Below are 13,490 nucleotides of genomic sequence, written 5' to 3'. Positions count from 1 at the left end.
ATGGAATGAAGAAGATACAAACTGCCATGTATCGGGAGTTTGTGTAATGTCAGAGAGAGTCTTACTCTTGCTTTGGATTATTTCTTGTTATACTACAGACCAACATATTTACAATTTAAGAACTTCCTAGAGTTCTCTAGAATTTTCCACTGCTCACATCCACATAGTTTAAATTAAAATTAGTGATTTCTTTGGCACACATCAGTGATAAATCAGTAACTATTTTAGGTTTCAGGTTCTTAACTAAGGACACTTTAGCATATAGACTGGAAAAGGTAAGTCTACCTCATGAATTACAGCACAAGTATGTATTTTTTTTTTTATTAGTGGGCTATACAAACTTGTAATCAAATGTAATCAAACCTGTAGAAAATACAGAAACCATACTAAATAAAAAAATCAAATGTTTTGCTGGACTTAGTATTGTATGTTTGATTCTTTTCTGTGCTTATTGCTTAGATGGTCAAGTTGGTGTATTCCCTCCATGTTTTCAATTTTGTTTATTTAGTCTCAGTGTGTTTATTTTATTTACTCAGTGTTCCTGACTTTTCCTTCTACGTCATTCCTCTATGCTAAGATTAGTTTTGTGTCTGCGTTCTCCTGTTTCATTATTGCTTCTTGCTTCCTGTTGTATTTTGGTGCCATTTGTCATTTTTGCATTGTGTTTATGGTAAATGTATGGGTTCTTATACTCATACTTCTCTACTCTACTTGAGACCACATTAACCAGACCACATGCCTAATTAATCCATTCATACCAATTTATACAAGCGCTTTTTTCTACACCTATTGTCTTTCTATCTACATTTATACTCTGATAAAACCATTGGGGAGCAACTCGGGGTTCAGTACCTTGCCCAAGTATACTTTAGCATGCAGACTGGAGCAGCCAGATACTGCACTGCTTGTTACTGGTTTGCGATTGATAACTAAATTTTATATTTAAAAAAAGATTGTAATGAAATGAAATACAGTGGAAAATGTTTATTTCATCACTAAATATATTAATGCAGTGTATGTTTTCAATTAAAGTTTATTACAGGTTTCCAAAAGATAATCCTTATTTGGGATTTTATGGAAGTTACATTTTGACTATTATAACAATAACATTTCATCTTTCATGGATCACTCTTCCTTAATTAAAACAAGTCTCTCTTACGACTAAATGACTTCACACTGTAAAGCTCCAGAATTTTCAGCTGCCTTTTCACGACTAGAAATATATCCCAGTTGTGTTTCTGACTCAGCCTGTGTGACACTATTATATAGTTCCAATGTTAATGTCAATATTATATGAATAGAATTTATGCAAGTTTGACTTGCATAATTAGTTTAACTGAGTTTCTCTGTTGCTGTGACATGATTACAAATAGTCTTGTTTATGATCGATAGATATAAGTGTTTAGAATATGAATACCCATTACTTAGGTTACACCAATAATTTATTTTTAAAGTTTTTTTTTTTTTAAATGTCCACATTATCACAGTTTTCTGCAGAAAAAAAACACTACCCCAATGGTAAAAATTAGGACCAATCATTTAACTTGGCGGCTCTGCAGCTCTTAAAGATACATGACCAGCTGTCATAAAGTCAGTATAGTAACACATTAAAGCAGCACCTGGAGTATTTTCCATCCACCTGAGGAAGCCTGTACTGAGAACAAGCACAAGTACAATCAAAAGAAAGATACATATGCAAAAGATGTGTGAATTCTATAATATTTTAGTTTATCTGGTGACTTCTAAGACAGGTAATGAATGATGGTTTATCCTTTTCAAAAAAAAGGTGTCTGCTTATCAAAACTTCAGCACAATCCCAGAGTTGTCACAGAACTTTCAAGAGTCCTCAACACTGGATTAATGTAAACAGTTGGTGTAGATGTAGTAATAGTTTTAATAGTTTTAAGAAACAAGAACACATTAGTCAGGATATACCCTTAGTTTAAGAATATATCCTGTACCTGCAGGGTACAATGCAACTGCGTCTGGAAGCTATCCCTGTTTATCCAGTCTCCAGATGCCTCTGCTGCAATGCGCCTTAAAGTGGGTTCCTGCTCAACAGACTTCTGAGCACAATCACTGACATCAGTCATTGTTAAAAGCAAACTGCTGATGCTGTATCTGTGATGGTGAGTGTGCCTCTGCTAGTGTGAGTGCGTTCAACTGTGACAGATTGGGGTGGAGGGAGGGGCTTTGACTAGACTATCTGCTAATAAGCACAGCACAATTAATAAACAACATACTTCTGTATTTATCCAATAATGAACTCCAGTAATGACAGACTGTGTGTCTTTTACACTGCTTCCGTTCTTGTTGCATCTTAAATCATCTTGATGACAGTATGTTAATTTCTGCATTATAAGGCTACTTTACAGATTTATTCTCATAAAGTCACAATTCTGTAGGATAAGAACTTATCTGCCATTGCAGTGAGATAATTACACTTGTAAAAACTTCAAGGCAACAAAAACAAACCATGAACCCTACTCAAACCTCAAAAAGTAAAATAAAGTGCTATATAGATGTATTGTTAAAATGCTGGTGTACCTCCACTTTTGTGCTTGCTGTCTGCTCTGGATGTGGCAGGATTGATTTCACTTTTGGCCAAATAAAAGGCCAGTTTTTTGTTGGAACAATCTGCCTCTTGTGTCCTGCACCTTTACACTCTGCACATCTGCTGTGATAGTGGCAGCCTAAGTGAGGCTGAGTGGCCGGCCTGCTGCATTAACAGCAAAGTTGCTGGAGGAAAAGTGCTGAGTGAACTAGGAATCTATTTTCAGCTAGTATCAGCAGCTGCTGCCTGCAGGAGCACATCTTTATGTGTGCCCTGCACCATATGTGATTACTCCACTGTTACAACCAGCACAGCCACTTAATGAAGGAATGTGTAAAAGGAGCAACAAAGGATGGATGGAGGGAGGGAATAGATACTGAAGGTATATAGAACTAGCACAGAAGAAATGAGATAAAGAGAGACTGTTACTATTGGTAACTAGCTGTTAAAGGGAGAACAGTAGGGGAGGGAAGAGAGCTTCCTTCTCACTGGTGCTGCTAGCAGCTGAAAGTCATGGTAAGTGTACAACTTAACACAAAGAAACAAATTAATCAGTGCAACAGACTGGGCCCATTTTAGGGTAACAGCCCTGCTTTGCATCAGAAGTGGATAGATCATACATTACAGGGCAGAAAATTACAAGCAGTGACAAATCATACACACACGGACAATTCACATGGCACCTTTAGGAAACCTGCCAAATATCCTTTCATAAACTAACAATAGTACACCGGCTCTCTCTCCTTCTGCCCTCACCCTGCACTTGCTCTTACTTTCCTATAATTTATTCAAATGTCCTCCAGTGAATTCCTGCATGTCATGCATGTTAATGAGGACATGGCATAGCATCACAATGAGTGTTTCCCCTGCAAAAGAGAAAAACACTCCATCTCTATTGGTGACAGTAGCTTTTGAAGGAACCTGGCATTATTCTCTGTGTGCTCAAACAAACAGTAAGAAGCCCTAATGGAAATGAAACAGGCCCTTTACTGTACGCTGAGATGACATAAGATAAATCTGAGAAGTGGGAAATTGAGATGGAGATGGAGCACAAAGCTGCAGCATAAACGAATACAATAAAACTATGCTTGTACCTTGCTTTTAGTTTCACTACCCCTTGTCACATTATGAGATTTAGTTCAGCTGTGTCTTGTTTTCCCACTTCCCCTGATAGTCTGCTCAGAGATACTGAGTACAGCATCTCTGTAATTCTGAGACAACTGGTAGCATAAGGAAAGTGTCATCCTCAGTGGCAACAGAAGCTCAGACGTTCCTGGTGCTGAGCTGTGGGGAAGTATACCTCCCCTGACACTGGATTAAATCAGATAGTGTATGTCTAATCTGCTGCCAGTACAGCTTACAGTACAGGCCAGACACTGGGAGGACATGACCTCACCTCCACTGTTTAAGACACAGCAAGATTGTGATTATAGTGTTGTTTTCTAAAAAAATGTAGAAAACCGAAATAAAATGCTAGGAACATGACATTCAGCAAATGTTGTTTATTCACTATGCTTCTATAGAATACTTGCTTAGCCCAAACTGATGGAATGCCTGGTTATGGAGGTTAAAAACAAAGACCATAAACATGGGGATTATACTCCTCTACTCTCCCTGGCACACTCAAAACAGCATCTTAGGAATGATACGTCTTTGCTATATCATTTCTCGTCCTGGCAGAGAAATTGCCCAAAGTGCCAGTGTAGCTTTAGTCCCTTTGCGCGTGTTGCGATGCAGTTAGGCAGTATTCTCCTGAACAATAGGTGTCATCACTCTTTGCTACCACTAGCACTTTGTCCCGTACTGCCTGGCAAAGGACAAAGCTGTTGGCATATTGACTACTTCTGCCGGTTGTGCACCTCTTGATTTTTGTAACTTGACACATTGTCCTGCTGCTATCGTAGCTGGGTTGAATACATGTTGATTTTTACCAGCATTTTGATGATATGTCAATACCAATTGCGATCGTGGCTCAAGAGTTGGCAGTTCATCTTGTAATGGGAAGGTTGCCAGTTCGAGCCCTGGCTAGGACAGTCTCGGTCGTTGTGTCCTTGGGCAAGACACTTCACCCGTTGCCTACTGGTGGTGGTTAGAGGGCAGCCAGTGTCCGGCAGCCTCGCCTCTGTCAGTGCGCCCCAGGTGGCTACAATGTGGCTGCCATCACCAGTGTGTGAATGTGTGTGTGAATCGGTGGATGACTGAATGTGTAAAGCGCATTGGGGTCCTTAGGGACTAGTAAAGCGCTACACAAATACAGGCCATTTTACCATTTACCAAAGCTCAGAGATTCACAGATTAAACAGAGTGAGATGTTGCAGCAGTTTGAAAAGATGAACATTTGTGAATGGTGACACCTCTTGTTGAGGGCAATACTGCAGTGGATACCTGTGGCACAATGGCGAGCTTAGATTGATTTGTCTGGGTGTTGATGCCTCTGGTGGCATTTGAATACAACGGGGCCCAAATAGTGGCTCCCTGCTGTATCGAGGGGGTTGGGTGAGCACTACTCCCACTGAAGCTCATTCCCGTAAAGCCGCCTCTTCATCTCCTAATCCCCATCTTTAAGGAAGGCAGGGGTCTGTCTCTGGGCTCTTACTACCACCATCTGTCTAACAAGCTATATATGTGATTGTTCAGCGCCGGTGCTTGGTATGGGGTCAGACTGTGTGAGGCACCTTCAGATGCATTTTGCAGATGGAGTCCTTGATCAAGCTGAGTTGGTGGATGGAGTACCTCAAGACATTTTGCCTTGTAAGTGATTTAAAAAAACAAACAAACTGTAGGCAACAACAACTACTTGGTAAAGCTTGGAAAAAGATGACTGAAGAGCTATTTGTAGTCTTATTCATAAGAAGCAAAATCACAGTGGAACATAATGCTTTTCTGTTCCAGAAGTCACACAACACTGATTTCACCAAACATCTGTCTTTGCTTTCATACCAAGACAGTCAGTTATTGGCATTGCTGCAAGAAGTTGCTTTTCAGGACCAGGTGAACAAGTGTCATCTTAGAGGTGGGAAAATACTGTAACAACAAAACATTAATGTAATTTTCTAGCTGATCATATACTGGGGCATAATTATAATGCCATCTTGCCATAGGCTACAGTAGAGGATAAAATATTCTATGAATTTTGATGCGTCCAAAACTCTCTCAGCCACAGACAGAGTCAAATTTAAACTACGCAAATTTATAATTTCTACATTTATAAGCAAACAGACGCTGCTAATTCATTTCATTCATGGCTCAAAAATGACAGAACCAGTAATGTACTTGGTATACTGCTTGTTTTGTTTTTACTCTCCCCTTATTTTACCTTGACTTGCTGGTTAGGTTTAAGTATTGAAAATTAAAATGTAATGATGTACTGCACATTATTTTTATTTTAAATTTCAAGTGGCATAATGTGATTTTAGCCAGTGGTTCTTTGGGAGTTTGCATGTGCTGTCCAGGTACCCCGGCTTCCTCCCACAGTCCAAAGGTAGCCGGGATAGGCTCCATTGCCCTGTTTTCTAGTGCTCTATAGGTGGAAATGTGCAATTGAATAATACCTATTTCCCCCCCAGAATTATAATACTGCATTAATCCCAGAGGAAATGATTCTACCATTCTAGCAGAGGATGGTTTCCATCAATCGACCTCTGGGTTATGGGCCCACCATGCTTCTGCTTTTTTATCCCTATGATAAACTAGAGTCACCCGTGCAAGCCCACAGTCACATTATTTATAGATGAGAGACCTGGCTACTCCACCTATCATTGGCGGTGGACTTCTATAGCTGAAGGAACACCTGACTGCATACACCTGAGTGTCAGTTAAGTGTTGAACATATGCAGCTAAGCTAAAGGCTGCTGCTTACAGCTGACACAGACAGTGAGGGTTGAGCTAGCAACTCCAGCGACAGAGAAAATGTGGCATTTAAACTAGAGGCAGAGGTGCCTCAGCAGATTTCAGTCACTGAAAGTAAAACAACAGTAATGTAACGTCAAAAACCCCCTGATGTTACATTACAGGAACATCATGGCTGCAGTGTTGGAGAGATATATTAAAGAAGAACCACAGAAAGCTGTTAAAATGAAAAAAAGATGAAAAGACTAAAAAAAAAACCCTGACAAGTGACATTTTGATCTTTTATTGTATACCATTCTACATTACAAATGTGTGTCTTATATCAAAAATACTATAAATACACAAGTTCACAAGTTGACAAATAAAAGAAAAACCTGAAACCCTACAGCGAGGGGATCACCTTTATTCTATAACATGTTTATATCCTTATTCATAGATTCTCCAGAACAAATTAATGTTCATATATATAAGATTATTCATATTCATGTGTTGTCCTGCCATGTTGATTAAATGTGAATAATATACGATGCGTTATCAAATGAAATAAAAAGGAACAAATTCCCAGTGAGACTCACTCTTTGTGGCACATTTAAGACTGCATTTGAAAGATATTACTTTCTACACTCTGTGTCACACCTGAAACACAAAGCAGCTGGTACATCATTCAAGCATGCAATCATTTAATTACAGGGATGCTGATTTGAACACATGTGAGCTGTTCTCTGCAGTCTTTCTTTGAGTTAAGCAGATAAAAAAAACAGTAAGTGCAGGAACAAAGTCATTTGGCAGGCATTACTTTATTAATGCACGCTAGCACCAGTGAGGAGCTGCAGCACAAGTGGGATGCGCCCCAGTTTTCACAGCACCGCATGTCTATAGGAATATGAATGTGTGACACCAATACATCAGCAAGGTGCTTTTATCATGTGTTTGGCTGAAGAGCTCTGAAGTAGCTCTGTTTAAAGCGACAGTGTGAGATCTGAGGTGAGGAAGAGTGAGAAGTGTTGCTGAACCTGATGAGCACAGAACCCAAGGTGGCACTGATCTCACCTCAAAGTGCTACATGCCTCTAGCATCAGTGCCAGCAGCAGCTGCCAGGTGATAATTGGCAATATCAGCACTTTGTACACCTTTCCCTGAATCTTTATCCTATAGCAGGGGTGATTCTAGGTTCAAACTTTTACGGGGGCTCTGCTCCCAATCATAATGTCATGCATGCAGTGCCTTGTAATTAATATTAATGTCTTAGGCTGTTTGCAGATGTCATCAACATGACAATGGTACCTTCAAAACCAAACCTATTTAGCTGGATGGCCTATTGTAGTGTCTACAGGGATGGGTATCGAAACCCGGTTCTTGTTGAGAACCGGTTCCCACTGTTTCAATTCCTTGGAATTGTTTGCCATTTTTGCAAACGATTCCCTTATCGATTCCAGTCGCCCCGAATGACGTCACCACGTTGCGGAGCGTCATTTACCTGGCAGGAAACATGGCGGCTCAGGGCAATACTTGCAAAGTAGATACTTCATTTAAGGGAGGAAACACTACGAATATGCAAAAGCATTTGCTCACAAAACATGCGATGACCTTAAATGAATGTCGTGTTTTTAATTCTGCTCTGGACTCATGAATCTCAACCCAGCAGCAGCGGTAACGTTTGCACGTCCTCTCCCGTTAATGTGGCAGGTAAATAATCAACTAACAGTGCATATTATGTTAGCGCGATCTGCCTTATTACAAAACCTGCCATTACTGTGCATTTAGGTGACCATGATGAGAGAGACAGACAGAGTCTGCCTGGCAGTTCTCGCTGCAGTCTACCGGTAGCGTCTCCTTTCAGGCCAGGATAGATCAATGTCACCAAGCAGAGACTAAGTTTGTGGTAAAAGGCTTGCACCCATTTGCCACAGCAGATGCCCCCGATTTTCAGTAAGTGAATGTGTTTAATTGTAGGCAGGGACATTACTGGATATTCTTGTGTAATTGCTACAGAATAATTTGTTATACTTTGTTATTGCTACAGAAGAATATTTATTTTATTGTTTTAAAATTAACAATTTTTTTCCTGGGGACCCTGTGACACCCCATTGAAGAGCCGTAGGCTGTGGATCTCTTAAGATCTCACTGTTGGGTTTGTAAGGCCATGTTACTCCTAAATTTCTATCTTGTTCAAAGAGAAGATATAAAACAAAGTTCTAAGCTTATCGACCTTAGTGTTCTCCTTTTTTTTTTTTTAAAAAAGAATCGATAAGAGAATCGATAAAGAATCGAATTGTTAAACAGAATCGAAAATGGAATGGTGAAAATCTTATCAATACTTGCATAAGTATTGATAAGATAAGACACTTATTATTCTTAAGTGTCTAAGAATAATAATTCAGAGTGAATAAGCAGACATTTAAATCTAATCCAGCCTTTCGAGGGTGCAGCCTTTAGTTATCAAATGCGAGGCAAAGACGCAGTCTTTAAAGAGGTTAATTAACTATTTGCGGCAAACCCAACAAGATGAGAAACATGCACAACACGCTTTTGAATTCATGCAAACTCAGACTCAGCACAGAGCATTGTGGGAGCGTTTTACAGTCAATCCTGTAAAACGCTCCCATTCATATCAATGTGTTCTCTTCAGAATGGCGAGTGGCATGTTTTAAGTGTGCTACTGGAAAACACACAAAGCATCTGCGAAATACATAAAAAACAACTTTGTGAAAAATAACTTTTGTTTTTCCACCCGACTTCTCTATTTCGTGTATAATCTGTCCTCTCTTCTCCATCCTCATCACTCAACTAGAAACTAGAAAATATCAAAAATATAATCTTACAATAATTATTATAAGCGCAAGCGGGGATTGCACAATCGTTGTGGGTAAAACAGAAGCCAAAGCTTTATCATTTCTGGTGATTTTGACTAAGTGTCCACTCTCGCCTGTTTCTTTTGCTCTCTCCGTTTTTTGTGCCGTCACCCAAAAGTTAAATGTTACAGTGAATAAAAGACATTAACTGATCCATATCAATTTATAGCTGAATGCAGGCTGCTGCTGGACATAGGTAACATCATTTTGACTTGCTGTCACCTGGATCTGGAGCTGTACTGTAAACAAATGCTGAAGCCCAATTTGATCAGAAAAGGAAGAGAATTTTTTTTAACAAACTAAAATAATAATGTACATCAGTTCCTTGGCTGGCAAATAGCGATGTCCTAGCAGAAGGTTACAATTAGCTAATAATCTCTAGTGATTTAAGCTAAACGAATGTTTAATAATGTTTTTGACGTTATTTTGAGAACAAATAAAAATACGCAGTAATATCTATGTTGCCTATGTTCTACAGCAACAGAACACAGTAAAAAAAACAAGCAAAACAAACAAATTACTTGAAGAGAAAATCAGTACATGTGGCCGAGAAGTAATAAATTATTAAAACAGAAGCAGATGGATTTCAGGTGAAATTCTGGGATATTTGATAGTACCACTGTGAAACCCGAAGGGCTGGCCAAGCCCCTAGAGAGAGGGACCAAGATGAATCCGAATCAAGTGACTACTTCTGATTTTATCTCAAAACATAAAAGGAACCTTCCCCAGACCTCTGCTCTGTCATAATAACTTCCTTCTTTAAATGGCATAAAACAATGCTTTGTTTTTTCCTGTATTTAAACCCAGATGCAACATCTTAAAGAGTAATATCAATTTTTCCTGGAACTGCACTAGAGATCTCCATATTCCTTACTTTTTTTCTTTACATGTTTCTGTCATGGAGTCAGGTTTGAAGTATTTTCATTGTGTTTCCTAGTGTTTTACCCTGTGTCTCGTGTGAATCTCTCTCTGTGGTCTAATAATGTTTGCCTATGTCAAATTCTTCCTGTTTTATTTTTGGAGTGACTTTCTTTGTGCATGACCATTTGTTTTGCTTCCTTTAGTAATTATCTGCATCAATACAGTCGTGTCCTTTTTTTTACTTTTCAGGTTTCCATGTGAATATTTCTTCAGTCCTTTTTTTCTTTTTGCTTTCCTAAAGTTTTTTGCTTTTGTTCAGTAAACTTTCTTGTTGTGTTTGCATTTGTTGATAAATCTTGAAACAGTATGATTAGCTAGCTGTTGTAGCGTGGCTGTGCTAGACGTGCGATAGCAAATGTTGCATTGTGATAATCAAATACTTCAAACATATACTTTGTGTTGCAATTGAAATGACCTGAATTCAGACGTTAAGGTCACAGACCTCAAGTGTCTTTAAGTTTCCTGACCCTAATAAGTTGCATTTTTCTTGAGCACAACAGCTGAGCCAAGCCACAAAGATGAGATTAGCTCATCTGATCTTGATGCAAGCCTGCATCAGCTGATTCCTCAATAGGTAACAACTCTCACAAAGTATGTGCTACTTAAGCGCACATTTGCACATCTGCAAGCCACTTTGCAAGCCACGTCCAGATGCAAGCCACGTCCATATGTCATACTGAGTCTTACTTTGGGGTGGCTGTGGCTCAGAAGGTAGAGAAGGTCATCAACTATTCAGAAGGCAGGTGGTTCAATTCCTAGGTGCTCCAGTCTGCATGCCAAAGTGTCCTTGGGCAATTGCTCCTGATGTATTCATCGGAGTGACAGAAAGTATTTAGATGTTTTCCATGTATGTATGTGGAAGGGTGGGGAGGTCCTGGGACAGATTCGTGTTCACAAAAAAAAATGATATATAATGTATTACATAGCTGCTGTGACATATTACAATATGTTTTAAACACGTAGATAACCTGCCCCCACCCTAGGGTCCTGTTTGAATTTATTTAGCATATTTATTTAGCTTTCAGCTTCCTCCTCATGTTCTGAGGGAACTCCAAAGCAGCTCTAAGTGATCTAGATAAGCATAATTTTCCACTATATACACACTACAACATCATCAAGATCAAAGAATGGTTTACTGAACGAAAACAGAATCACACCTGGCCATAAATGACCCCTCCCTCTATGAAACACAGTGGTATTCCTAATGAGCCATGTTGTATATTTTGTTCCTTGTTTGGATCTATTGTGCAGGCATAAGCCATATTTGAATACTAACCATAGAAAATCATCACAGTAGTACTCATGTAAGATTTTGTCTTTTATCAGCTTTATTGACAGAGACAGTGAAGAGATGACAGGAAAGCAGAGGGAGAGAGAGAGAGAGAGACGGGACTTGAACCCAGGCCAGCTGCTCAACGCACTGAGCTAAACCAGCAACCTTCCTTGTTGATTTTTACGTGATAAAAACACATGAGTTGTTAAGAGCTGTGTGTTTTAGCTTGAGGTGGGAGTAGATAGAAGGCATAGTCAAAGATTGTCTGCAAGTGTGCAAAAGCTAATGCTATTGTTTTTGTATTTGCACCAGCAAGGAGTTTTTATTGTTGCATTGTCTAAAACGCAGCACCCTTTGCACCCTTGCAACCAAAACCTGTCAGGGGAAACAATACGATAGATACACTTACCTCTTCAGGAAGGCTAACAACCAAGCCATTCTCTGCCTGGCCCACCAACGCCTGGAGGAAATACTCGCTGCACGCAGCCAGCACAGCCCGATGTCCTCGGAATTCCTTGCCTTCCACCAGGACAGTCACATCACACAGGATATCCTGCTTCCGCTGGTCGTTGAGGCAGAGGAGGATATTGGTACAATGAACTGTTGACTCATACACATACATGGGGGCTTCAGACTTCTCATCCACGGACATTCCGCTCACGCCCTGGAAATAGAAGCAAAATAGAGGGGGGGTCAGCTTACAGCCAAGCCCGGCAGGCACATACCGCAGGGCTGACATCAGCCCCAGTGGTCTGCTGTAGCCAGCCTCATGACTGACTGCTGTTTCACGTGCTCACTCCTAGTTCAACATTTAAAAGCCAGTGATTGTTGTTGTGCACGTTTCAATACAAAATATGCATATACACCTGAAATTCACAGGTATTCCCTACATTACTGCTTGTCATGTCACATTAAAATCATATCCAGTCAATAACCAGGAAACAAAACCACACTGTACACTTTGATGCATTTACTTTTGAGGTCTATGAGTGTTTGAAATTACCCTTCCTGTGGACATCCACATGCACACCTATTTTTTATGAAGACACTGACTTAAAAATACACTGCACAACTAAGTGTACATCTTTCAGGTGGACTCCAAGAAAACTTGAAAATAGTAGAATAACAGACGTTCATCTAATATTTGTACGACCAAACTGCTCCTGTGGCAAATGGGAACAGTTTTATTATCAGCTTTTAAAGATTATTTAACACAATAACCTGGCACCAAAATACTACTTTTCTAGTTTAACTGACTGCACACTTTTAACTACAAGGCACATTCACACAGTGCTTTATTCTATACAGTAAGGGAGGAAAACCAACACAGTCACAGCGAAGAGCTCCACACAGAAAAGCCTTGCTGTCCAAGAGGTTTGAACCCCAAACCTTTTCGCTTGTGAGAGTGTAATGCTAATGATCAGGTCAAGTCGACCCAGTAAAAAAAGTTGGTTAACTCATTATTGGGGCAGGTCTGTTGTCCCCCAGTCCAGTGTTCTTATTTACCACTACTGGTGGTGCTCCTGTTAAAAAACCTTAATTTATACGCCTTGGAGAGAAAAAATAAATTAAAACATTAGCAGAATATTGTTCTTAATTAGTATAAAATGCTATAACAAACAAATCAGTGAACCTTAACACAGTTCAAATAAAAATCCTGGTTCTTTCCCAGTGCTTTCAGTCTTCATTGCTCAGACTGGGTAGATAAGTCCTGATTTCATGCAATAACACAAGGATACACAGTAAGACAGGATTGACTGTCTGACCCTTACAGTTTTAGTTGCCTTTAATCAAACTACCACTAATGTATTCACACAAAGATAACCTGGAGGCAAAGTGGACAGGACAGTCATCCACTGAGCCTGGTTGGTAATCCACGCTTGGATTTACGGGAATAGTTATAAGGGAAGACAGTTACTGGGAAAGCTCTATAGGAGAGCTAGACAGAATCAGAGTCTTCCACAATGGGTCTTTTGGCCTATCCTATCGCAGTTGCATTCTTAGGTGTGTAAAAGTAAATAGCATCAAATGGGCATGGCCT

General features: G+C 39.7%; 1 protein-coding gene across 3 annotated transcripts in view; it reads right to left on the bottom strand.

Moving 5' to 3' along the window:
- bach2b (BTB and CNC homology 1, basic leucine zipper transcription factor 2b) overlaps positions 1-13,490 on the bottom strand; it is a 93,602-nt gene that overhangs the window by 21,418 nt on the left and 58,694 nt on the right. For all 3 annotated transcript variants that reach the window (XM_005747763.1, XM_005747764.1, XM_005747765.1), the window contains one exon: positions 11,859-12,113. In XM_005747763.1, the coding sequence (XP_005747820.1) occupies positions 11,859-12,113 (255 nt within the window). The remainder of the gene's footprint in view (positions 1-11,858; positions 12,114-13,490) is intronic.

This window comes from Pundamilia nyererei, unplaced genomic scaffold (assembly GCF_000239375.1).
Source record: "Pundamilia nyererei isolate P.nyererei 1_Seehausen unplaced genomic scaffold, PunNye1.0 scaffold00204, whole genome shotgun sequence".
In the NCBI taxonomy this organism is placed as follows: domain Eukaryota; kingdom Metazoa; phylum Chordata; class Actinopteri; order Cichliformes; family Cichlidae; genus Pundamilia; species Pundamilia nyererei.
The sequence above is the reverse complement of the archived record's forward strand: the minus strand, read 5'-3'. Positions and strand labels throughout refer to the sequence as shown.